At 47.0% G+C, this 27,278-nt stretch overlaps 2 protein-coding genes, 1 long non-coding RNA gene and 1 pseudogene across 5 annotated transcripts in view; 3 read left to right on the top strand and 1 right to left on the bottom strand.

Moving 5' to 3' along the window:
- The window catches only part of LOC145537166 (uncharacterized), a 112,398-nt gene extending 90,105 nt beyond the window's left edge, over positions 1-22,293 (bottom strand). Inside the window, exons 1-5 of the long non-coding RNA XR_014076244.1 lie at positions 21,856-22,293; positions 10,962-11,006; positions 7,332-7,445; positions 5,175-5,568; positions 1,625-2,449 (exon numbers count right to left, since the gene is read on the bottom strand). This is a non-coding gene — a long non-coding RNA (uncharacterized LOC145537166). The remainder of the gene's footprint in view (positions 1-1,624; positions 2,450-5,174; positions 5,569-7,331; positions 7,446-10,961; positions 11,007-21,855) is intronic.
- LOC145537163 (melanoma-associated antigen B4-like) lies at positions 2,112-4,939 on the top strand. Of its 3 annotated transcripts, none has more exons than XM_081567958.1 (2): positions 2,112-2,202; positions 3,226-4,939. In XM_081567958.1, the coding sequence occupies exon 2, from the start codon at positions 3,287-3,289 to the stop codon at positions 4,319-4,321; it is 1,035 nt and encodes a 344-aa protein (XP_081424084.1). In that variant the 5' UTR covers positions 2,112-2,202; positions 3,226-3,286; the 3' UTR covers positions 4,322-4,939. The 3 variants fall into 3 exon arrangements, with proteins under 3 accessions (XP_081424084.1, XP_081424082.1, XP_081424083.1); XM_081567956.1 differs by having other exon boundaries at positions 2,112-2,217; XM_081567957.1 differs by having other exon boundaries at positions 2,112-2,222.
- On the top strand, positions 7,295-9,342 carry LOC145537162 (melanoma-associated antigen B5-like; annotated as a pseudogene).
- A 46-nt stretch (positions 22,294-22,339) lies between the features above and the next one.
- Positions 22,340-25,506, top strand: LOC145537164 (melanoma-associated antigen B4-like). The gene is made up of 2 exons (XM_081567960.1): positions 22,340-22,447; positions 23,515-25,506. The coding sequence occupies exon 2, from the start codon at positions 23,577-23,579 to the stop codon at positions 24,609-24,611; it is 1,035 nt and encodes a 344-aa protein (XP_081424086.1). The 5' UTR covers positions 22,340-22,447; positions 23,515-23,576; the 3' UTR covers positions 24,612-25,506.
- The last annotated feature ends 1,772 nt before the right edge of the window (positions 25,507-27,278 follow it).

Here is a 27,278-nt window from a genome sequence, read left to right as displayed (position 1 = left end):
GCCTGAGCGCTGAAAAAATTGATGCTTTTGAATTGGGGTGCTGGAGAAGACTCTTGAGAGTCTCCTGGACAGAAAGGAGATCAAACCAATCATTCCTGAAGGGAATCAACCCTGAATATTCATGGGAATATCTGATGCTGAAGTTGAAGCTGCAAAATTTTGGCCACCTGCGGGGAAGAGCTGACTCATTGGAAAAGACCCTGATGTTGGGAAAGATTGAAGGGGAAAAGAAAAGGAGGCAGCAGAGGATGAGATGGTTGGATGGCATCACTGACTGGATGGACGTGAGTTTGAGCCAACTCCAGGAGGTGGGAAAGGTCAGGGAGCCTGGCATGCTGTGGATCATGGGGTCACAGTCAGAGATGACTGAGCAAATGAACAAAAACAACAACACAGAACTGCAAAACAACAAAAGTGAAATATATTGTAAACAATGGACAATAGTTAATAACACCATATGGATATTAGCTGCTCAGTTTTAACAGATGAACTTGTACCAGTTGAACCAATACAAGATGTTACTAACAGAAGATGCTAAGTGGAGCGAGAGACTGGCTCTATAGGAACTCTGTATACTATCTACTTAATTGTCTGTAATCCTAAATCTGTTTCTTAAAAAAAAAATACAGATGCTCACAAGACAAGATGCTCACCACTCATTATGAAAGAAATGCAAAGCTACAATGATGTATCACCTCACACTTGCCAGAAAGGCTATCATAAAAAAATCTAGAAACAATAAAGGATGAAGTAGCGTGGAGAAAAGAGAACCCTCCTGAACTTTGAGGGGGAATGTAAACTGATATAGCCACTATGGAGAACAGTAGGGAGATTCTTTTAAAAACTAGAAATAAAACTACCCTATGACTCAGCCATCCCACTACTGGGCATACACACTGAGAAAGCCATACGTGAAGAGATTCATGGACCGCACTGTTTATTGCAGCACTATTTACAACAGCTAGGACACGGAAGCAACCACTGCAACTTCCACTGACAGATGAATAGATACAGAAGTTGTGGTAGATATATACAATGGAATATTACTCAACTATAAAAAGGAACGAATTTAAGTCAGTTGTAGTGAGGTGGATGCACCTGGAGTCTGTTATATGGAGTGCAGTCAGTCAGAAAGAGAACAAAAAATATTGCGTATTAATGCATTTATATGGAATCTAGAAAATGGCACTCATGAATCTATTTGCAGGGCAGGAATAGAGACTCATGTAGAGAAAAGACATGTGGACACAGCAAGGGAAGGAGAAGGGGGGACAAATTGAGAGTGGCAATGACATATATGCACTACCATGTGTACAAGAGATAGCTAGTGAGGAGATGCTGTATAACAGAGGGAGCTCAGGCTGGTGTTCTGTGACAACCTAGAGGAGTGAGATGGGGGTGGCGTGAGGGATGCTCATGGTGGGGGGATATATGTATACTTATAGCTGCTTCATACTGTTGTACAACAGAAACTAACACATCATAAAGCCATTATCCTCCAATTAAAATTTTTCGTAGGATTTCCAGGCCCTGCCGGCAGTCAATATGAAGATCCTGGGTGAGATGTGAGGGGTTCCACACCACAGAAGACAGTCTCCCATCCTTCCCTCTCAGCTCATCTTACCTGCAGCAGCCATTTCCTGGAAGCCTCAGGCAGAAGTGTCCACAGGAGATGTACATGCACTTCTCACCAGGAGTCTTGGCGCTTGACGTCTTCAATGTGAGGCCTTGTCCTCAGGTCAGCAGATGGGACGTAGCCCACCACCTACAGGGGTCAAGGGAAGACACGGAGAGAGGACGGAGCATCACTCAGCACAGAAGACGGGGCCCGGCAGTGCCCTCACTGTCACTCTCAGGAGCTCCAGGAAGGCTGTTCGGCCAGGCCCACAAACAATTCCCGCTGGGGTGTTGACAGAAGCTAGAGCCTGGGAGGGAGACCCGTAGACTCAGCTCAGTACAGGGAAGGTCTCAGGATCCGCTAAGAGTCAGGAGAAGGTGCACATGCCAATCCTGGTGGAAGCTCCCCCGGAACCCCGCCTGCCCTGGCCCCGCCTCTGCTGTCTGCCTGGAACACAGAAGCACATGACAGGAAGTGACGACCACGTACGCACGTGGGGCTGCGAAGCCATCTTTGAGAGCTGCTGCCATCTTTGAGAACTGCCGTGTACGGTGCCCAGACGGAGGAGTCGCAGGTCTCATCAGGTGTCAAAGTGTGAGGTGACGTGAGTTACACGTGCGGGGACACACGTCCGGCACGACCAAGCCTTTCCCTCTGAAAAGAGGGGGCCGGACAACCCCTGGCCACCCTGCCCTGCTCTCACCCGGAAGATCCGGGCCTGCATCTTAAGCCCCAGGTCCATCTGCTTCACCCACATGGTCTCCGAGAGGAAGGCTTCGGTCCGGGGCTGGTGGACTCCAGTTCTGCTCAGCCGAGGGAAAGCCCCGAGCCCTGTAGATAAACGAGGGACCCTCGGTGGGGACTGAGGGTCTCCACACCCCAGAACGGCGGCCACGCGAAACCCCCACCCCCCGCGACTTGGCCTCGGAGCATCCGGATGGCATCCAGGCAGCTCTAACAGCTGCATGGCACCCTCATTGCGATCTCGGATGTGGGACATGGAGGGAGGAGGGGACCTCGGTCCGAGGGGTTGGTAGCTGGTCAGTAGAGGGAGGATGTCAGGGCTCAGGAGGCGCCAGGGTGAGGACCATCCTCCCCGACACACGGGCGAATCAGGACCCTCCCCTGTGGTCAGCGCTTCCTCCCGGCCAAACACGGGGAAGGGAGGCTGCGGTCTGAGTGGGGAGGTTGGCGCTTGCTTGCAGAAGGGCGGGTCTCGGGACCCTTCGCTGGGAGGCTGAGCGCTCCCTCCTCTCCTCCGGAGTCACAGGGAAGGTGGCAGCATCAACTTCAGAGCAGAAGAGGGAACGGGGCGGGTGCTGGGGGGGTCGTTCCCCGTTTTTCATCCTGACTCTGAATGTGACATGCCTCCCCTGCCAGCCCCCACAGGCCCCTCTCGAATGTCCAGGCAGGGCTGTCTGGCTGTGCCCCCGGGCTCACTCTCACTTCCTTCTCAGGGGTGTCAGGGGACAGGCTGACCGGGAGAACAGGAGACTTGTGGGTCCTAGAGCAGTAGACTCAAGGCCCCCTAAGAAGCAGACTTGGTGTAAGCTGGGGACGACTCTCCCTGGTGAAGGTGCTCACGGCATTCTTTGTCCTTCCTCAAGGTGCCCTCGTTGCCTGCCTTCCTAACTGCACGCCCACCTGCGGTCCCTGACCTGTGTCGTCATGCCTCGGAAGCACAAAACCAAGTCCCATGCCCGCGGGAAACGCCACCAGGTCCAGGGGGACACTCAGGAGGCCCAGGCCAGTGCTCCTGCAGTCCCAGGAGAGGAGTGCCCCTCCTCCCCCTCTTCTGTCCCTCAGGGTTCCACCCCGAGCTCCCCTGCTGCTGGTGATTGCCAGGAGCTTCAGGGAGCCATGGCCCCTAGCTCTCCTGACGCAGGGCCTTCCTGCGCAGGATCTGATGAGGGTGCCCAGGGCCCAGAGGAAGAAAGGGTAGATGCTGCCCAGGCAGCCTTGGCTGCTCGGAAGTTTCGCAAAGATCCTCTGTCCAGGAAGGCCAGCATAATGATGGAGTTCCTGATGGAGAAGTACACCAAGAGGGAGCCCATCACGCAGAATGCCCTGCTGAAGGTCGTCAGCAGTAAATACAGGCAGCACTTCCCTGAGATCCTGAGCAGAGCCTGTGAGCGCGTGGAGGTGTTGTTTGGCCTGGAGCTGAAGGAAGTCGACTGCAGCAGGAACATCTACGCCCTCGTCAACAAGTTCGGTCTCACGCTCGACGAAGGTCCGAGTGATGAGGAGGCGCCGGTGCCCAAGTCTGGTCTCCTCATGGCGCTCCTGGGCCTCATCTTTATGAAGGGTGACAGCGCCACCGAGGAGGAGGTCTGGGATTTCCTCAATGTGTTGGGGATCTATGCTGGGAGGAACCACTCCATCTTTGGGGAGCCCAGAAAGCTCATCAGCAAAGATCTGGTGGAGAAGGAGTACCTAAACTACCGCCAGGTGCCCAATAGCGCTCCTCCGCGCTACGAGTTCCTGTGGGGCCCGAGAGCTTATGCTGAGACCAGTAAGATGAAGGTGTTGGAAGTCCTGGCCAAGATCCAGGGTAGAGTCCCGAGTTACTTCCCACACCTCTATCACGCGGCTCTGAGAGATCAGGTGGAGAGAGCGGTGCTGAGAGGCATGCCCATGCCTCCAGCTAAGGCTGAGGCCAGTGCCGCTTCCAAGGCCAAGTCCTGCAGCTGCTCCCACAACTAGGGAGAGGGGCAGGGCACTTTGTTCCCTTTGTGTTGGAAGAGAACAGCCCACCTCTTAAACAGCGCAGGGCAGTAGGGGTGGAGGGAACAAAACCCATGTATTCTTCACAGTTTTACGTAGTATGGGAGGCTAGGTGCACTTTTAACACATATGTATGTTTTCCTTTTATCCATATGAATAATATCTAGTCAAAAATAGAGGATTTAGGTAGGTAGGTAGTGGTATTTTATAGTTTTAAATGTTCCTACTCTTCATAAGGTTTATTTTGCCTCAGAATCTATAAGTTTATTAATGTCATGGATGTCACGTTTACTGCTGTTAGGTTTCCGATTAGGAGTTTGTTACTTGTAAACGAGTTGAAAAGACTTCAGTATTTTTCCTTATGGTCCAGAACGAGGTAACATAGCATTGGAATAGAATTTTACTTGGAAATGTGTAAGAATCCTAGAGATAAATATTTTGGATCACAAAGCTTTCAGAGTAAACGCTGGTTTATTCTTTGTCTGTCTTCTTATCTGTCCTCTTTCCTTGTAAAAGTTAATAACATGGACTTAGATTTGCTTAGCTCATTCAAACTGTATGACACTTAAATCATAATAAAATAGAGTTTTTGCTCATTATTTCCTTTTTCTCCCAAGTTAATTGACCATCTTTTCTTTAGAAGGCTTTTTTATACTACTGGGTTGGTAAGAAAAGGAAGACCAAGCCACTGGCCATGGAATTTTGAGTCTAGCAGCAGGTACCATATAAGGAAGGTGGTGAGATAACTCTAAGGAATGAACAAATCATAAACAAAAAGAGGGGAACGTGTGGAAGAGGAGGTTCCAGATGAGAGCAAGCAAGTCTAAGTTACCTGATTAAGGTGGCACTGGGTCTTGGGAAACGTCTGCGTCCTCGGTGGGAGGTAATTTTCAGTCCAGATGCATGCTGGGCTAGATGAAGCCGTGGGAGTGATGGCAGACACTCATATAATGGTTCTCAGAGGTGAGGCTCTAAACCGGGAATATATCTAAACCATATATTCACCATTATTTGGGGATATCAGAAAACCACAGGGAATCTCAGCATAGGGAATGGAAGGGGCCCTGTGCACTTGAGCCAGAGCACGTGAACACTCAAACTATGTGTTTTCATCAAAAGCTGTCCGGAGAGTTTCTGAGAAATAAGGGTGATACCCACTGAAGTGAGATGCCAAGACGTCACTGGACGGTCTCTCTTTTTCTGGGACGGGATCATCAGCGCTTGCTCTGTTAAACGGGCAGTATAATTAGGTTATGTTGAGTGTAATTTGGCAAACTTTAAGGGAGGGCTCAATTTTTACTGTCAGTGGTATTAAATTAGGGGTGGTTTGGATAAAAAGGCACCTGAGAGGGAAGTTGCTGGTCCTTGAGACAAATGAACTTGCACTTGCATCCATGTGGAGAGGATAACCCCAAACACATATTAAAACAGGTGCTCAAATAGGGAAATACTGCTTAGTTTTACTTGCTTGGGAGCATTAGTGCTGATGTGGACTTGATTATTGTTTGGAGTTGCATATTCTCTAATATAGGCTGGAAATAAATTACGTGATGGAAGTTTGTTATCATTTGGGGTCAAAATCATCTTCGTAGTAACTGCCATTCATTCAACCTACCAAAGTTTGTCTCATACTGTGCCAGGTGACTTACATACATCACACATATACGTGGTCCTACACTATAGACTTTTTCAAACACAATTTGCAGATAAAGAAGGGGGAATAGAGAAGCTCAAATTCAAAGCTCATAAATGACAGGAGCTGGACTGAACCCTGGCACTGAATTCCTCCAGAGCCCTACTGTGCCACTCCTCCAGGATGAGGCCAACCTTGGGTCACTTCTGTTTCTGAACACTAGTCCCAAAGGTATTTCACGTGTTAAATAGCAGACCTTCATACCCCAAACACGGTTTTGGAATAAAAATCCCCAGAAATAAGGAACAAAAATATGAAAATAAAAGTGAAGTACGAATAGAGGAGGAGACAGCATTCAGTGACAAGTTACCTACAAAGGAAATGTCAGTAAACCACAAAAGATCAGGGACACACCAAATCATTTAATTCAGCCCCTTCCTTTCAGAGAGTAAATCTGTTAGAGTGAAGGTTCTATAAGAGGCTGTGTCTGGTCAGTGACGAGAAGGAAAAGATCAGCATGTTTACTTAGCACACCACCTATGCTGGGGCCCCCTCTCGGACTGCAGCTTCCCCATTGCTCCTGGGACTCAACCTATTCTCTGTGAGATTTGTTGAAGGCAGACTAAGACTTTTCCAAGACATGGCATTTCCCAAGAAGTCTTTCATAGAAGAGACGGGAGTCAAGGTAAAGATAGATGAATGAGGACTGAGGACACAAAACCCACATCATAACTGAAGTCACAGAGAGACTGGGCTGTGTCTGCTCTCAGAAGGCCAAGACAGGGCTGCCAGGCTGAGCAACCCCTCACTTCTTTTCAGGGCTTGCAAAGACATGATCTTTGGTCTACACGGGTCACCTTAGGTTGAAAGAAAGAGGAAATCCAGAGTCCCCCAGGCGTCAAGGTGAGGAACCTGAGTGAGGGCATACCCCTACACCGAACAGAGAGGGCCTCAAGAAGCCTGAATCCTGATGTCACCCCTGAAGGCACAGGTAGGAGTAGCCTGATGTGGCATTCCCAGACTTTCCCTCTCTGGCACCACAGGGAGTGAGGACCTTAGTCTGAGGAGAGCTCCCTTACATAAACAAAGACAGGAGTGCCAAACCCTGCCAGGAGTCCAGCTTTGGACTTAGGAAACCCTGTGACCTCACTCTGAGGAAACCCCACAGAGCCCTGCCCTTCCTGCCATCCATGGGATACCTGGTCATTGTTGACATGATATGCCCATTTCCTTCTATGATGTCACAAGGGGGTTTGGGACAGGGTCCAAGGGGTATAGCCTAGGGCCAGCAGTGGGGTTATTTCCAGGTTTTCCAGAAACCCACTGAATAACCTGAAGACGAAGGGAACCACATACCCCATAACCATATGATTCATGTCGTCCTCTGCGCCTCAGAAGACCAAAGACAGGTATGGTTGGATGAGGAGAATCTTACTGCCTCCTAGGGGTCTCACGGTGATACTTGCCGTCCTGTAAGAAAGTACAGTAGTATAAGGGGTGGGCCTAAGGGGAAGGGAGGGTAGAATTTCAGGCCACAACAGAGGTCAAAGCAAGGACTGAGGGATCATCCGCCAATCAAAAGAAGTGATGATGAATCCAGCCCTGTTCCTTATAGCCCTTGAAGAACCAGGGCAGAGGCGTCAAGCTGAAGTTCCACCAACATTTATTTAAATCAGGTGTGTAGGTGGTGAAACCCTTAGTATGAAGGTGCAGATACCATTCCAAGAAAGGGGTGGGGACACCAGGCCCTATGGGGAGCCAACTGAAGTACTCTTAATGAGTGTTGAGGACTCCAGAGGCCAGGACAGAAAACATCCCACTGAGCACTCAGTACTAGGTGATAACTACTGCCTGGGGTGATAAGCGGAGGACCCCTTCACTACTCAGAAATCCCCAGGAGATTTGTGATGCCAACTACAGAACAGCAGAGGGAATGGGTCCTATGACTGGCCACCAGTTGGGTGGTGGTCTTGAATGTGAAATAACAGAAGCCTCTGTTTAGGAGAATACCAGCCCCTTCTGTCACTCCAGCGTGCCTGAGGCAGGGGTAGCAGGATGCAGCCTAAAGATCACTCTAATTTCCGTCAATATGTCTCCCAAAGGACAGGCTGATTAGGAGAATAGGAACCCTGGGGGTTTTGAGAACAGCGCCCTCAAAAAAAAAACCACAACTGTAGCCTTCCTTACATCCAAGGTGGTTATTTCCCTGCTGTGGCTGCACACTCAAGCTTCATCATCCTGCGGGCGCTTATCACCTGCCCTCCTACTCACACTTCTAATCATTGTCCCCCAGCGCAGTCATCATGCCTCGGGGTCAGAATCATAAGCTCCACATCCATGAGAAAAGCCACCAGCCCCGAGGTGAGCCCCAGAGTCACAAGGGAGTTCAGCCCGCTGCAGTAATGGAAGAGCTTCCCTCTACCTCTTCTCTTTTAGAAGATAATTCACAGAGCTCATCAGCTACTGGGTCAAAGAGCACTTCCCAGGGGTCTTCGGAAGCCCCATCTACTACCAGCACTTTTTCAAGTACTTCTGACACAACATCTGATGAAGAAGATACCAGGCAAGATGAGGAAGATTCACGGTCCTCCGATGTCTCATCTTCGACCGAGAACACCTACAGTGATACTCTGAACAGCATGACAAGTTTGTTGGAGCAGTTCCTTCTGTATAAGTATAAAATGAGGCAGCCCATTATGAAGGAAGACATGCTGAAGATCATCCACCCAGGATACCATGACCGATTTGCCGAGATTCTCAAGAGAGCCTCTGAACACATCGAGGCTGTCTTTGCAGTTGACTTGAAGGAAGCGGACTCAACCATCCACTCCTATGACCTTGTGAGCAAACTGAACCTGCCCAACAATGGCAGGGTGTGGGATGGTAGGGGCTTTACCTAAGGCCGGTCTCTTGATGACAGTCCTGGGTGTGATCTTCGTGAAGGGCAACTGTGCCGCTGAGGAAGACATCTGGAAATTCTTGAATATGATGCAAGTATATGCTGGGAGAAAACACGTCATCTACGGAGAGCCCAGGAAGCTCATCACCAAAGACTTAGTGACGATGAAGTACCTGGAGTACCGCCAGGTTGCCAACAGCGATCCTCCACGTTACCAGTTCCTGTGGGGCCCAAGAGTCCGGCTGACACCAGCAAAATGAAAGTCTTGGAATTTCTGGCAAAAGTGAATGATACAGTCCCCAGTGCCTTCTCATCACAATATGAAGAAGCTTTGCGAGATGAGGAAGAGAGAGCTCGAGCCACAGTTCCAGCCAGGCCTGGCACCACTGTCACTTCCAGGCATGATCCATGGCCAGGTCCAGCAGCTTCTCCCACCCCTACTGAAGTCCAAGACTTTTAAAAAATCATCCAGAGAAGAAAATTTGACATCACAATAGGGATTTTAGTTGAAATGGGAAGCAATCCCACAATAAAATTGCTGGGATAATGGAATGAAAAAATAAAATGAAAGAAACTTCAAAACATGATCAACCTTGATTTTTCTCCATCTTTTCTGTCTTCTGTTTTGAAAAATTAACAAATTTATCCCTTGATATGCCTATTAAAGAATGCAGGAGGTATTAAATCTTAACAAATTAGACCTCTTACTGTCTTCATTTATTTCTTGAGCATCTGCTCTTTGAAAGGCTCTATGCTAGTTCCGGTGAGGCTAAGATCAAGACATAGCCTTTGCCCACAGAACTTTAGAAACAAGGAGCTGCAATCATATAAGGACGATGGTGAGATAGCCTTTATGAATGACAGGAAAGTGAAAAGACAATCCAGGAAGAAATCTCTACCTGGGGCAACGTACTGATTTGTCAGGCTTTCCACAACAAAACCCCACAGAATGGGTGGCTGAAACAACTGAAATTTCTTTTCTCAGAGTTGTAGAGGCTGCAAGTGCAAGATGAGGGCTGGTTTCCCCTTAGGCCTGTCTCCTTGGCTGGCAGGCGGCCGTCCTCTTCACCTGCCAGTCCTTTTGAGTGCATATATCCCTGGTGCCTCCTTTAGCGTCCCAATCTCTTCTTAGGGCTACGTTGGGGTATGGCCCACCCTAATGACTTCATTTTAACTCAACCATCTCGTTAAAGACCTTATCTCTTAGTACAGTTGCATTGTGAAGTACTGTGAGTTATGCCTTCAATATGTATTTTTGGAGGGGACACAATCTGACCCCTAACAGACGGAAATCTAAGGTTGTCTCTGCTCTTGTCTCAATGCAGGAGATTCCAGTGCACAGACTGGTATTCTATGCACATTGTCTCTGGGGAGTTTCTAAGATATAAGGGTGAACTCTCTTGAGGTGTGTAGGGAAGGAGGAAATTCCTCCCTCTACCCCTTTTGAATTCTTGTGGTTAGATTACTAATAAACCTGACACAAGACAGGGTAACAGGAGAAAAAGAGACAAATTGCAATTCATGTGCACAGAAGTGTCATAGAAATGGGACCTAAGGAGTGGGTAAAGTAGGCAGCTTCTTTATTTTGTAGACAGCAAAACAATTTGTGAGGAATCGACAGGACAAATGAACTTAGGTTTTAGGTACTCAATTAGTAAGGAATCTAAACAGAATCTGTACCCAGGGTAGTAAATTAAAGCCTTAACACGGCTTGTGTATACAGGCTTCTCTGCTTGAACTGCCTATTTCTAGTCAGAAGGGTTTCCTTCTGCCTCCAGATGCAGGCAGTACATCCTTCATATGAGATTTCCTGCTCTCGGGGACACAGAAATGGTGGGGGGCGGAATGTCCCTCCTCTGTTTCTGAAGCAACTTGAATTCAAAATAATCAATATGCCACTGTGGTATATTTGGGGGAGGACTGCCCTAAGCCTTAAGAGTTCCCGCCTCTGAAACTTGCCTGCAAGTCTTACATGGTAAAAGCTGAATTGGTCACTGTGGAGAGAGAGAATGAATTAGTGGAGTCCTCCATTTCATTGCAGCAGTTGCATATTTTGAGAACAGGTCAGTTCATTTAAAGAGTGGTACCTCATTTCAATAGGTGGTGATGCAGATGGGCTCCCAAAGCTAGGTCTATGGTGCAAGCAGTATCAGGCAGTTATTAATAAGAGGCATTTCTATGGAAACGAAAGAAAAACAGATGTTAATGACTGGAGCTGGTTATGACCAGTTTCTGAGCCCAGGGCGTAGTCAGTCAAGAAGTTTCCTAGGTGTCAGGATCGAAGCATCTATTGCAGTTTGAAATGTCTCTATCACAGTTAGCAATATCTCTGGGTGTTCAGGTTAACTTTCTGAGTGGCTCGGACAGCAATAGGTGTGAAGTCTGTTTAAACATGAGCTGTTGGGACAATTTCTCTGGTCTTTGCATCAAGTCATCTAGCTTCACGTTGCAGGACTTCAGGAAAATGGCAATGTTAGTTCTCAGTGATTCAAGTCAAAAGAATGGGAGAGTGAGTGGATCAAGATGGCAGAGGAGTATCACTCAGAGCTCATTGTCTCCCCACAGATACAGCAAAAGGATGGGAGAAATTGGGAATTTTAGTAACAAAGTTGCAACTAGATACTGGTGGACAGTAGAAAAATTCAGGATCCAACTCAGTTTGCAGGTAAATAATAAAACTTCAAGGAAATGTAACACCACTAGAACCTAATACCCACACATGTGTAGTACACTTTCTATTGAAACATTTGTTTCTCTCTAACCTCTCCCTCAACTCTACCAAAGACAGGAAAACTAAGACCTAATTCGTTTGCAAAGTAAGTCTACATTCAATAAACTTGGCCTGATTACTTATCTAAGTACAGCAAGAATAACGATTTTCCATATAGGCGCTTTTAAATGCGCTTTGTTGGAACAGTTCGTAAGGAGTCTTCAGAAGGTAATTTTAATAGCCTCTTGAGGCTAGGAAGCCACAGAAAAGACTGGTTGTCAAACCTAGAGATCTGGATGAACTCCTCTCTTCCTGAAGTCCCCAAAACATCCTAAAGTTCCTGTGCTTCCAGAAGTGATCTTCCTTACTCACCTGGGAGGGCTGATGGGAATTCCGTCAGCAAGGCCCCAGGCTGTTTTTCCATCGGGTTTTATGGCTCCCTATGGTTACCGTTAGTTTCCTCAAGTTATCTGCTGATATCCAAATCGACCTGTGTCTGTCAAATACGACATTCCAGTGAAAGTCTCAGTAGCGTAATCAATGTTTCCAATTGTGTCCGGCTATAGGAACAGATTCTTACTGAACTTTTGAAAACCAACTATTTTCCCAAGAAAATAAGAACACTGAGAGTTCCTAATTTCTGGAGTGATACGGTAGGGCGAGAAAAATTAATGTTTCAATTCTAATGACAAAGGTGCAATTTCTCAAATTGCTGTGTTAAAAAAATTTCCTTGTATCTAGAAACTGAAAGATTTTTAAAAGACAGTAATCTTTCAAAAATATCAGGAAAAGTATCATCATATTGGTAGTTCGTTAAGCCCCATGTTCCTAATTCTTGTATTGCTTGAGTTCAGTTTTTGTATTGTTTCTGTCAATCCTCCCTGAAGTTTGTGGGTCATAGGGACAACGATAATTTCAAGAAGCCTGCAATGGTTTGGTTAAAGCTCGTGTAATTTGCCCAGGGAAATGTGTGCCTGGATCACACTTGATAAACCAAGCAGAGAACACATTTTCTCCCACTCTCTTTGCCACTGTAAAGGAATCAGCCTTGCAGCAAGGGAAGGCTTCAACTCATCCAGAAAATATAGGAATGACAAGAATACTTTGATGACTCATCAGTTCTGTTCAGTCTCTCAGTCGTGTCTGACTCTTTGCAACCCCATGGACTGTAGCATGCCAGACTTCCCCGTCCATCACCAATTCCCAGAGCTTGCTCAAACTCATGTCCATTGAGTAGGTGATGTCGTCCAACCATTTCATCCTCTGTCGTCCCCTTCTCTTCCTGCCTTCAATCTTTCCCAGCATCGGGGTCTTTTCCAGTGAGTCAGTTCTTCACATCAGGTGGCCAAAATACTGGTGCTTCAGCTTCAGCATCAGTCCTTCCAATGAATATTCAGAACTGATATCCTTTAGAATAGACTGGTTAGATCTCCTTGCAGTCCAAAGGACTCTCATGAAACTTCCCCAGGAGGAACAAGATGGCAAGCGGAGTTGGTGGACGTGGAATACATCTCTCTCCACAGATACATCAGGAATACACTTTCAGACACAGAAGTACATGCAGAATACCACCTGAGAGTGGCCAGAGTACATGACCAGCTGAAAAGAATATATAGACCCAGGCAAAACTCAGCATCAAGCCCTCCAAGACCCTAGACTACCAGAGAACTAACCCTAGGGGTATCAACTAGTGAGAACTCACACAAAGGAAGCCACTGTAATACAAGACCCGGCATCACCAAACCACAGATAGCACCCTGTGCAGGACACCTCATCTAAACAACAAAGAAAACCAAAATGCAAACCCAATCATCAGCAGACAGGATTACCACCTTACTCAGCCTTGCCTATCATTGGAAAATACAAACAAACAAAAACTCAGCACAAATCTCACCCTACAAGAAGCTTACACAAACCCCTGGACCAACCTTAGAGGGCAGAAACAAAAAGGAAGAAAGAATTCAACCCTGAAGCCTGGGAAAAGGAGACCTCAAACACGGTAATTAAAATAATAATAATCATGAAAAGGCAGAGAAATACTACACAAATGAAGGAACAAACCAGAAACCCAAATGAATGAAGAGCAAATAGGCAAACCACCTGAAAAAGAATTCAGAATAATGATGGTAAAAGATGATCAAAAACCTTGAAAGCAAAATGGAGAAAATGCAAGAATCAATTAACAAAGACCTAGAAGAATTAAAGAATAAACATGGCAGAGACAAACAACACACAATCACTGAAACTAAAAATACCCCAGAAGGAATCAACAGCAGAATATCTGAAGCAGAAGAATGAATCAGTGAGCAGGAAGATAAAATGGTGGAAATAACTTCTGAAGAGAGAACAAACAAAAAAGAATGAAGATAACTGAGGATACTCTCAGAGACCTCTGGGACAATAACAAATGCACCACCATTCGAATAATAGGGGTCCCAGAGGAAGAAGAGGAAAAGAAAGGGTATGAAGAAAAGTTTTGAGGAGATCATAGTTGAAAATTTCCCCAACATGAAAAAGGAAATAGTCAGTCAAGTCCAAGAGGCACAAAGAGTCCCATACAGGATAAACCCAAGGAGATAAACCCAAGGATAAACACGCCAAGACACATACTAATCAAACTAACAAAGATTAAACACAAAGAAAGAATATTAAAAGCATCAGGGGAGAAGCAACAAGTAACATACGAGGGAAACCCCATACGCTTAACAGCTGATCTTTCAGCAGAAACTCTGCAGGCCAGAAGGGAATGGCAGCATATATTTAGAGTCCTGAAAGGGAAAAATCTACAACCAAGATTACTGTACCCGGCAAGGATCTCATTCAAAATTGATGGAGAAATCAAAAGCTTCTCAGACACGCAACAGTTAAGAGAATTCAGTACCACAAAACCAGCTTTACAACAAATGTTAAACGGACGAATATAGTCAAGAAATTCAAGAGAAGGAAAAAGATCTACAAAATCAACCCCAAACAATTCAGAACATGGCAATAGGAACATATATATAAATAACTTATTTAAATGTAAATGGACTAAATGCTCCAACCAAAAGACACAGACAGGCAAAAAATGGGAAGCAAAAGAAAGCTGGAGTAGCAATTCTCATATCAGACAAAATAGACCTTAAAATAAAGAAGATTACAAGAGATAAGGAAGGACACTACATAACGATCAAGGGGTCAATCCGAGAGAAAGACATAACAATTGTAAATATCTATGCACCCAACATAGGAGCACCTCAATACATGAGACAAACACTAAAAGACATGAAAGGAGAAACGGACAGTAACACGATCATAGTAGGAGACTTTAACACCACACTCACACCAATGGACAGTTCATCAAAGCAGAAAATTAATAAGGAAACACAAGTCTTAAGTGACACATCAGATGAGATGGATCTCATTGATATCTTCAGGACATTCCATCCGAATGCAGAAGAATACACCTTCTTCTCAAGTGCACATGGAACATTCTCCAGGATAGACCACATCATGGGTCACAGATCAAACCTCAGTAAATTTAAGAAAATTGAAATCATATCAAACATCTTCTCTGACCACAACGCTATGAGACTAGATATCAATTGCAAGAAAAAAAAAAACTGTAAGAAACACAAACACGTGGAGATGACACAACACATTTCTAAAAAACCAACAAGTTGCTTCTTTTCGCCATCTTCCAGTAATTCGCCAAAATGACCAACCCAAAGGGAAAGAGGAGGGGCACCCGCTACATGTTCTCTAGGCCTTTTAGAAAACTTGGAGTTGTTCCTTTGGCCACATACATGCGAATGTACAAGAAGGGTGATATTGTAGATATCAAGGGGATGGGTACTGTTCAAAAACGAATGCCCCATAAATGTTAGCATGGCAAAACTGGGAGAGTCTACAATGTTACCCAGCATGCTGTTGGCCTCATTGTAAACAAACAAGTTAAGGGCAAGATTCTTGCCAAGAGAATTAACGTGCGTATCGAGCTAATTAAGCAGGCTAAGAGCCGAGAGAGCTTCCTGAAACCTGTGAAGGAAAATGATCAGAAAAAGAAGGAAGCCAAAGAGAAAGGGACATAAATCAAAGCAAGACCCTCTATGACTCACCTCCTAGAGTAAGGGAAATAAAAACGAAAGTAAACAAGTGGGACCTGATTAAACTGAAAAGCCTTTGCCCAGCAAAGGAAACTCTAAGCAAGGTGAAAAGACAACCTTGGGAATGGGAGAAAATAATAGCAAACGAAACAACTGACAAAGGATTAATTTCCAAAATATACAAGCAGCACATACAACTCAACACCAGGAAAACAGACAACCCAATCAAAAAGTGGGAAAAAGACCTAAACAGACAATTCTTCAGAGAAGACATATAGATTGCTAACAAACACACGAAAAGATGCTCAACATCGCTCATTATTAGAGAAATGCAAATCAAAACCACAGTGAGATATCACCTCACACCGGTCAGAATGGCCATCATCAAAAAGTCTGCAAACAATAAATGCTGGAGAGGGTGTGGAGAAAAGGGAAGGCCCTTGCACTGTTGGTGGGAATGTAAACTGATACAGCCACTATGGAAGACGGTAAGGAGATTCCTTAAAAAACTAGGAATAAAACCACCATACGACCCAGCAATCCCACTCCTAGACATACACCCTGAGGAAACCAGGGTTGAAAAAGACACTGGTACCCCATTGTTCATTGCAGCACTATTGACAATAGCTAGAACATGGAAGCAACCTAGACGTCCATTGACAGATGAATGGGTAAAGAAGTTGTGGTACATATACACAATGGACTATTACTCAGCCATAAAAAGGAACACATTTGAGTCAGTTTTGATGAGGTGGATGAACCTGGAACCTATCATACCGAGTGAAGTGAGTCAGAAAGAGAAAGATAAATATCATATTCTAACACACATACACAGAATCTAGAAAAATGGTTCTGAAGAATCTCTTTACAGGGCAGCAATGGAGAAACAGACATAGAGAATAGACTTATGGACATGGGGAGAGGGGAGGAGAGGGTGAGATATATGAAAGAGTAACATGGAAACTTATGTTCTCATATGTAAAATAGCCAATGGGAATTTGCTGTATGGCTCAGGAAACTCAAACGGGCTCTGTATCAACCTAGAGGGGTGGGATGGGGAGGGAGATGGGAGGGAGGTTCAAAAGGGAGGGGGTATAGGTATACCTATGGCTGATTCATGTTGAGGTTTGAGAGAAACCAACAACATTCTGTAAAACAATTATCCTTCAATAAGAAAATAAATTAAAAATAAAAAAAGAATGTTCTCCAACCAACAGTTCAAAAGCATCAATTCTTCGGTGTTCAGCTTTCTTTATGGTCCAACTCTCACAGCCATACATGATTACTGGAAAAACCATAGCTTTGACTAGACGGATTTTTGCTGATAAAATCCAACGCCCATTCATCATAAAAATTCTCAGCAAACTAGATATAGACAGGCATTTCCTCAGCTTCATATAAAACATCTAAAAAGAAATACAGGTAAAACATCATACTTCCTAGTGAGAAGACAGATGCTGTCACACTAAGGTGAGGAACAAGGCGAGGATATCCCTTCTCACCATGCCTATTCAACACTGTACTGAAAGCCCTAGCCAATGTAATGAGATAAGAGAAGGAAGCAAAAGATACACATATTTGGAAGAAAAAAATGGAATTATAATCCTCAACAACCAGAAAACTCCAGGCATTAGTAAGTCAGGAGTATAAATGAATACTGTACTGCTACTGCTATGTCGCTTCAGTCGTGTCCGACTCTGTGTGACCCCATAGACGGCAGCCCACCAGGCTCCACCATCCCTGGGATTCTCCAGGCAAGAACACTGGAGTGGGTTGCCATTTCCTTCTCCAATGCATGAAAGGGAAAAGTGAAAGGGAAGTCGCTCAGTCGTGTCCGACTCTTAGCGACCCATGGACTGCAGCCTACCAGGCTCCTCTGTCCATGGGATTTTCCAGGCAAGAGTACTGGAGTGGGTTGCCATTGCCTCCTCCATAAATGAATAAGGTTAATATATTATCAAGATATAATTAATATATTAACAAGGTTAATATATAATAGTCAATTGTTTTCCAAGAAAGAGATGGAACTTGCAATTAAAAACCTAACAACATTTACACTAGCACCAAAATATATTAGAAATAACTCTTTAAAAAGTATGTATAAGATTTACATGACAAAAACTCATAAGCTGCACTGAAAAAAAATTAAAGAAGATCTAAATAAATAGACATTCCATGTTCATAGATGTTCAGTTCAGTTCAGTCGCTCAGTCGTGTCCGACTCTCTGCGACCCCATCAATTGCAGCACACCAGGCCTCTCTGTCCATCACCAACTCCCGGAGTCTACACAAACCCATGTCCATCGAGTCGGTGATGCCATCCAACCATCTCATCCTCTGTCGTCCCCTTCTCCTCCCGCCCCCAATCCTACCCAGCATCAGGGTCTTTTCCAATGAGTCAACCCTTCACATGAGGTGCCCAAAGTATTGGAGTTTCAGCTTCAACATCAGACCTTCCAATGAACACCCAGGATTGATCTCTTTTAGGATGGATTGATTGGATCTCCTTGCAGTCCATCCACAGTTGGGTATCGTTTTTGCTTTGGCTCCATCCCCTCATTCTTTCTGGAGTTATTTCTCCACTGATCTCCATTAGTATATTGGGCACCTACTGACCTGGGGAGTTCATCTTTCAGTGTCCTATCTTTTTGCCTTTTCATACTGTTCATGGGCTTCTCAAGGCAAGAATACTGAAGTGGTTTGCCATGTCCTTCTCCAGTGGACCACAATCTGTCAGACCTCTCCACCATGACCCATCCGTCTTGGGTGGCCCCACACGGCATGGCTTAGTTTCACTGAGATAGACAAGGCTGTGGTCCGTGTGACCAGATTAGCTAGTTTTCCCTGTCGGCTGCCACCCTCGGCCCCCGGGTCCCGGCCCGGCCTAGGCCCTGTAGGCCGTCACCCCCGGCTCCCGGCCCCCGGCCCCCGGCCCCCGGCCCGGCCTAGCCCCTGTCGGCCACCGCTCCCAGCCCGGCCTAGGCCCTGTAGGCTGTCGCCCCTGGCCCCCGGCCCGGCCTAGCCCCTGCTGGTCGCCGCCCGCGGCCTCCGGCCCCCGGCCCGGCCTAGCCCCTGTCGGTCGCCGCCCCCGGCCCCCGGCCCGGCCTAGCCCCTGTCGGTCGCCGCCCCCAGCCCCCGGGCACCGGCACGGCCTAGGCACTGTAGGCCGCTGCCCCCGGCCCCCGGGCCGGCCTTGCCCCTGTCGGTCACCGCCCCTGGAGCCACATCAGTAAGGGGTACTATATTCAGAATTATTCTGAATATAGTATATTCAGTATATTCAGTACTATATTCAGAATTCATAGATGGGGAGATGCTATATTGTTGATATGTCACTTATTTCCAACTTAATCTAGATACTTCATGCAGTTCTGTTCAACATTCCAGCAAGTTAGCTTATAGATAGCAGCAAACAATTTAAAGTTTGTGTAAAAAATGAAATGATCCATAATACCAACTGAAGTCAATATTGAAGAAGATCAAAGTCAGAGAATTGATATTACTGGACTTCAAAACTTACTTTAAACCTACAATAATCAAGACTGTATGCTATTAACAGAATACTAGACAGATCAATGGCACAGGACAGACAATCAAGAAACAGACAGCCCAAACACTCAACCGACCCTTAACAAAGGAGCAAAGGCAATTCAATGGAAAAGGACAGTCTTTTAAACTTACAGTCCTGGGATAACTAGACAACCATATATAAGAAAAATGAATCCACATACAAACTCTAAACCTTTCAAAATAATTAACTCAAAAGGGATCACAGACCTAAATGAAAAACTCACAATTTAAAAAAAATTGCAGGGACATCCCTGGCAGTCCAGTGTTTAAGACTCAACACTTCCACTGCAGGGGAAACAGGTTTGATTGCTGGTCGGGGACTAGGATTCCACATGCCATACGGAATAGGCCAAAAAATCTAGAAGATAACATGGGGGCAAAACTTGAGTTTGGTAATGAGATTTTAGGCACAACACCAAAAGCACAATCCATGAAGGAAAATCATAAGCTGAACTTCGTTCATATTAAAAACTTCTATCTGCAAAATATACTATTAAGAGAATGAAAAAGAAAGGCTACAAACTGGGAAAAATAATTCTAAGACATATCTCATAATAAACATGTAACAAAAATATACAATGAACTCTTGAAACTCAACAATAAGAAAACAAATAAGTCAATCTAAAAGTGGTTAAAACAGCTGAACAGACATCTCACCAAAGAATATACACAGATGGAAACCAGCCTATGAAAAGATGGTCTACATCACATGTCTTCAGGGACTTTCAGATTAATACAACAATGACATACCCAGAGCCCGTTATACAGAGTGAAACAAGTTAGAAAGAGAAAATCATTGTATATTAACACATACATATATGGAATCTACAAAATGGTAGTTATAAACCTATTTGCAGGGCAAGAATGGAGACTCAGACGTAGAGAACGGACATGTGGACGCATCGGGGGAAACAGACAGTGAGACGAATTGACAGAGTGGCATGGACAAATATACACTACCATGTGGACAACAGGCATCTGGGGGAAGTTGCTGCATGACACAAGGGATCAGCTCTGTGACGACCTTAAGGGGTGAGGTCGGGGGTGGGAGAGAGGTTCATGACGGTGGGGATATATGTATACACATAGCTGCTTCATACAAGAGAACCTGACATAACATTTAATTATCTTCTAATTAGAAATAATTGTCAAAAAAAATCTATGAATTCAAAATTTAGAAAAAACATCTGGAGAAGTACACATAGCCACTAGAGTTATATACAACAATGCCAAATGAATAAAAGTCAGAAGTAATGAAAAGCAAAAAATCACAGTAACAATTTGATTCTTGAATTAAAAATCTTAGATAACAGGACAGAAAATATTCAAACATATAAGGAACTTCAAAAATCTGGCATAAACAAAGATCATCGCAGCAAAATCAAGAGATTGGTCTGGAAGAATCAACAATTACTTCCAGCAAGTAACAGAAAATACACCATAAACATAAGCAACCATACAAACAATTTACCTACAGAGAAACTTTAGAAAAATGTATACAGTCTTCAGGGAGGCAACAAGAAGAATTGCCTGAGAGTCTTAGGAAAAAGAAGGCGAACAGATATTGTAAGACTGTCAATTTTCCGTAACTCCTTTACAGATTTAGTACCACATTCAGGGTAGCTGAGACCACAATGAAACACGGTCTGCTGTTTCTTATACCCAGAAGTAACCATGGAAATCTTATGGAAGGAATAAAGAAAACTATTAACAAAAGTAAAAACATAAAATTAAATAATCCTTGATGGACAATAAGTCTGCACTGAACTTGACCCTATGTGTGCCCAGGTGGGGGAGTACTCAGAGACTGGCATAGATGCGCAGCCTGCAAGGGAAGCAGACAACAGGATCAGCTGGAAAAGGCTTTAAACGTGAGCCCCAGATTCTTCCACTCTGCCCTGGGATCATGAATCTCCACTGCTTCACTGAAGGTATCTGAGGCAGCATCTCCGAGGCCCCATGCCAGGACCATGGGGCACCAAAGTTTGGATTGGATGTGGCAGTGTGGCCCAGATCATGAAATAACCAGCACAAAGATTGTTGTGTGTGTGCTTAGTCACTCAGTTGTGTCCGACTCTTTGCGACCCCATGGACTGTAGCCCACCAGGCTCCTCTGTCGAAGGGGATACTCCAGGCAAGAATACTAGAGTGGGTTGCCATGCCCTCCTCCAGGGGGTCTTCCCAACCCACGGATTGAACCCAGGTCTCCCACACCTCAGGTGGATTCTTTACTGTCTGAGCCACCAGGGAATGTTAGTGGATAAGCAATGGCCCTTTTAAATGATCACCTTAACAGACTACCACCCAGGGACTAAAAGAGAAAAGTTAGTATCACAGTAAGTGTACAAAACGACAGAACTTCATCTCAGAACTTATGAGCAATGACCCTGCCGTCGACTGAGAGCCCACAGTGAGAACTGTCAGGCTAAGGAGCCCCTTCACTTGCTCTTCTGGGATTGTGTGCGCCTGGCTGGGGACAGGGGTGGACTTATACCAGAAAGGGAAGGATTTCCAGGCCCTGTCGGCAGTCAATATGAATGAAGATTCTGTCTGAGATGTGAGGGGTTCCACACCACAGAAGACAGTCTCCCATCCTTCCCTCTCAGCTCATCTTACCTGGAGCAGACATTTCCAGGAAGCCTCAGGTAGAAATGGCGAGATACGATGTATGTGCACTTCATACCAGGAGACTCGGGCGTTCACATCTTCGAGGTGAGGCCTTGGCCTCACGTCAGCAGATGGGACGCAGCCCAGCACCTACAGGGGTTAAGGGAAGGCATGGAGAAGGACAGAGCATCGCTTACTACAGAGGAGGGAGCCCAAGAGAGCCCTCGCTGTCGGTCTCATGGGCTCCAGGAAGGCTGTTAGGCTTGGGCTCCCCAATTCTTCCTGCTGGGGTGCTGACAGAAGTGAGAGGCATGGAGTGAGCCAGCTGACACACCAGGACAGGGGCGTCCCAGGACCCCTTACGAGTCAAGGGAAAGGCCACGTGCCAATCCTGTGAGATTGGGCTCCTCCGGAACCCCGCCTGTCCAGGTCCCGCCCCTGCGGGCCTCCTGGAGCCCAGATGCGCATGACAGGAAGTGACGTCCCCCTAAGCACACTGGGGGTGCGACGCCATCCTCGAACGTGCCGCCATCTCTGAGAGCTGCCGTTGACGGTGGCCAGAGGGAGCAGTCCCAGGTCTCATCGGGTGTCGAGATCAGAGGTGACGTGAGTTACAAGTGCAGGGACACGTTGCTGCACTCCGAATCCCTTCTCCCTCCAAACAGAGGGGGCCACACAACCTCCGGCCACCCTACCGCCGCACTCAGAGCAGAGGATCCAGCCTAGCTCTTAGGCCCCAAGACCATGCACTAACCCCTAGCTGGTATCGGGAAAGAATGCCCCAGGCAGGCTCTGCTGGACCCCAGCTCCGCTCAGTAGAGGGAGAGCCACGAGCCCTGTGGAGTGAAGGAGGGACCCTCGGGGGGACTGAGGGTCTCCTTACACCAGAACGGCAGCCGTGCGTCACCCCCCACTCACCGCGATTTGGCCGCGGATCATCCGGGCAGCAACCGGGCGTCTCTAAAGGCTGAGGGGCTCCCTCACTGCGACCTCGGACGCGGGACACTCGGGGAAGAGGGGACCTTGGTCTGAGGGGCTGGCAGCCGGTCAGTACAGGGAGGATGTCAGGGTTCGGGTAGAGTCAGGATGAGGACCCTCCTCCCCGACAGATGGGCGACTCAGGACCCTCCCCTGCGGTCAGCGCGTCCTCCCGGCCAAACATCGGGAAGGGGGGCGGGGGTCTGAGAGGGGAGCATGGAGCCTGGTTGTGTAGGGGCAGCCACGAGATGGCAGAAGGGAAGGTCCTGGGACCCTTCAGTGAGGTGCTGAGTACGCCCTCCTCTCCTCGTCTGGGGTGACAGGGAAGGTGGCAGTGTCAGTTTCAGACAGGAGAGGGAACGGGCTGGGTGCGGGAGAGGGGGCGTTGGATATGGGGGAGTCTCACACCAGTTTTCGTCCTGACTCTGAATGTCAGCTGAGAGGACCTGCCTCCCCTGCCAGCCCCCACTGGCCACCCTTCTAACGCCCAGGCAGGACTGTCTGCTGCGCCCCAGGGCTCACTCTGACTTGCTACTCAGCCCGCTCAGGGGACAGGCTGACCAGGAGAACAGGAGCCCTCTGGGTCCTAGAGCAACGGCCACAAGGACCCCTCAGAGGCGGCTTCCATTCAAGTCAGGGAGGACTCTCATTGCTGAAGGTGCTCACAGCGTCTCCTTGTCCCTCTTCCAGGTGCCCTCCTTGCCTGCCTTCCTGCCTGCACTCCCACCTGCGGTCCCTGACCTGTTGTCACCATGCCTCGGAAGCACAAGAACAAGTCCCATGCCCGCAGGAAACACCACCAGGTCCCGGGGGACACTCAGGAGGCCCAGGCCAGTGCTGCTGCAGCCCCAAAGGAGGAGTGCCCCTCCTCGCCCTCTTCTGCCCCTCAGGGTTCTCCCCCGAGCTCCCCTGCTGCTGCCGATCCCCAGGAGCTTCAGGGGGCCATGGCCCCTAGCTCTCCTGATGCAGGGCCTTCCTGCGCAGGATCTGATGAAGGTGCCCGGGGCCCAGAGGAGGAAAGTGCAGGTGCCTCCCAGGCAGCGCCGGCCGTGCAGAGCACTCGCATAGACCCTCTGGCCAGGAGGGCCAGGATGCTGGTGGACTTCCTGCTGGACAAGTACACCAAGAAGGAGCCCATCACGCAGAAGGCCATGATGAAAGTCGTCAGCAGGAAGTACAAGCCACACTACCCCGAGATCTTCAGGTATGCCTGTGAGCGCGTGGAGCTGGTGTTTGGCCTGGAGCTGAAGGAAGTCGACCGCGTCAAGAACATCTACGCCCTCAACAGCAAGCTCAACCTCGGGGGCGACGAAGGTCCGAGTGATGAGGGGGCCATGCCCAAGTCTGGTCTCCTCATGTTGCTCCTGGGGGTCATCTTCATGCATGGTAACCGGGCCACCGAGGAGGTGGTCTGGGAATTCCTCAATGCCTTTGGGGTGTATGCTGGGAGGAGGCACTGGATCTTTGGGGAGCCCAGAAGGCTCATCACCAAAGATCTGGTGCAGAAGGAGTACCTGAAGTACCGCCAGGTGCCCAACAGCGATCCTCCACGCTATGAGTTCCTGTGGGGCCCGAGAGCTTGTGCGGAGACCAGTAAGATGAAGGTGCTGGAGGTTCTGGCCAAGGTCTACCGAACGGTCCCTAGTTCCTTCCCAGACCTCTATGACGAGGCTCTGAGAGATCAGGCGGAGAGAGCAGGGCAGAGAGGCGCGGCCAGGGCTCCTACCACGGCTGAGGCCAGTGCCCCTTCCAGGGGCCAGAGCCCCTGCAGCTCCTCCCACATCTAGGGAGGGGGGCAGGGCACTTTGTTCCCTCTGTGTTGGAAGAGAGCAGGCAAGCTCCTAAATCGCGCAGAGTCGTAGGGTGGAGGAAACAAAACCCCTATGTTCTTACAGTTTTAAATGGTAAGCGAGTTTAGGTGCAGTTCGTTTTAACAAAATATGTATCTGTTGTCTTTTATCCATATGAGAAATACCTAATGAAAGATGATTCAAAGCAGATAGGTAAAGAGATGAGGGAGATGTTTGGTATTTTCAAATGTTACTACTTTTGATAAGGTTTATGGTGCTTCAGAATTCAAAGGTATGAATCATATAACTCATAGTTTCTTGCTGTTTTAATGCTTTAAAAGTTTGGGTATTTGTAAAACACACTGAAAGTACTGAATATGTTGCTCACAATCCAGACAGGATAACATGACATTAGAAGAGGATTTTTCTTGAACGGTATTCAAGCTTGTAAAGAGTGCAGGGCAGTAGGGGCGGAGGAAATAAAATTTAAATCTCACTTATCTTTCTGTTTCACACGAGTAATGTCTACATATTATGTATTTCATTTTTTTCAAATAGTTTTACTTCTATGAGTTTGTTTTTCTTCAGAGCATTAATTTGGTAATGATCCTGCTGTTATATTTATTGCTGTTTTAAAAGTTTTAAAGGTATAGTTTTGATAGATATAAAAGATATTCATGAACCATCTATATTGTCTTTATGATCTGGAAGTAGGTAACATAGCACTGCAAGAGATTTTCATGGTAATGTGAAAGACAACCACAGAAAATATTGAGAAACAAAAAGAAAATGGAGAAAAAAATAAGAGTTAAAATGTCTTTTAACTCGTGGTTTACCTTCTTTTAAACTTTCTTTTAGTAAAAATAAAAAATACTTGGACTTATTTAGCTCATTTAAGAATATTTGTTTCTTTTGTACTAATTCACTGCATAGTCTCTGCTCTCTCCTGGATTAAAAAAAAACTCAGATGGGAAGGTGGTAGTTGAGGGGTTCATAGTAATCATAACTTCCATTTATTACAAACCAATACTTCTTAATCCGTATGCCACTGCTTTATATGTAGTACATGCATTCCAGCATTCATGCAGGATCGGATATAGCAGACTCCATTTATGGATGGATAACTTGCAAATTTCTCAAGTTCACAAACTGATGAAGTGACCTTCCTAGGACTAGTCCCCCGATCTGGATTAGTGCAGAGCCCACAATGTGCCACTTCTCCCAGCCGAAGCCAGACATCCTGTCTTTTCATTCATTTTTCCTGTGCTGTTGCTGCTGCTGCTAAGTCGCTCCAGTCGTGTCCGACTCTGTGCGACCCCATAGACGGCAGCCCGCCAGTCTCCGCCATCCCCGGGATTCTCCAGGCAAGAATACTGGAGTGGGTTGCCATTTCCTTCTCCAGTGCATGAAAGGGAAAAGTGAAAGTGAAGTCACTCACTCATGTCTGACTCCTAGTGACCCCATGGACTGTAGCCTACCAGGCGCCTCCGTCCATGGGAGTTTCCAGCCAAGAGTACTGGAGTGGAGTGCCATTGCCTTCTCCGCATTTTTCCTCTAAACACTCCAAAAAATGTATCTTGTTGGATACATGGGGACCTGTCCCAAAGCACTGGCTTGGAATAAAGTTAAAATAATGTTCCTAAATGAAGGGTATGAATGAAGACAAAACTACTCAGGGACAATGTGGTCATGAACACATGCAATGTCAGATACCCTGAAAAGATCAATATGCTCTCATTTATCTTTCCCGATTCTAAGGGACAAAAAAGCCTTAGCTTAAGGGCCGTGTCCTCAGGTCAGTGGACGGAGGAGTCCCAGCCTCTGATAGTTATCAAGGGGAAGATTTTAGAACACTAGGGGTCCCACAAACGATATCCTGCTTCTTGCCTTGTGTGGCCATGGGGAGAGCAGTCTGTCGGAGGCGCGCCTTCCTTTCTGCAGGGCAAGGATGGAGGGGTTCACAGGGATTTCAGCGCCTTGGATTTGAAGCAGCAGCCCCAATTCTGCCCAAGTAGCAGATCCTAACAGGCCTTCATAGGCTTTACAGTGAGGACACTGGGTGCTGAGGAGTGGACCCCCCCATAGCAAGGGGGATGACACGGAAGAACAGGTAAGAGTAGCCAGGGAATAGCTCTCTCACCTCCCCTTCTGTTGTCTCAAGAAGGCAAAAGCCTTGGCCACGGGCCAGCTGATTCAGCCAGCAGAGACGGTGGATTCCCATATGCTACCGGAAGTCAAGGTAAGAAACCTGATCTAAGACTCGGGGGCCACTGATTCCATAAGAGTGGAGCCCTATAATGTTCTCCTCCTCGGAACGCCCCAAAGCTTCGCACACATCTAGTTCATCCTGTCTTCCGATCCAGAACTTGCAAGAAAGGAATGCCTTTGTTCTGAGGAGCACAGCCTCAGATGAGGGGAGGGTGCAGTCCTGGGTCTGGTAAGGAGTGAGGATGAGGTCCCTGAATGGGGAGCAAGAGGACCACTCAGCCCAGAACAGGGGAGATAGGGGGCCCACCCCTGATGTCAGCACTACGAGACCCAGGACAAAGCTTTCTGGCTGAAGTGCTTCTCTTTCCGCTGGAGTGGTCCCAGGGAGGTGAGAGCCTTGGGCTACTGGGAGAAGCCTCACTGCAGTACAGAGTGCAAAACTAGTGACTCCGAATG

Source organism: Giraffa tippelskirchi, chromosome X (genome assembly GCF_054371585.1).
Source record: "Giraffa tippelskirchi isolate mGirTip1 chromosome X, T2T-mGirTip1v1.2.pri, whole genome shotgun sequence".
Lineage (NCBI taxonomy): Eukaryota > Metazoa > Chordata > Mammalia > Artiodactyla > Giraffidae > Giraffa > Giraffa tippelskirchi.
The sequence above is the reverse complement of the archived record's forward strand: the minus strand, read 5'-3'. Positions and strand labels throughout refer to the sequence as shown.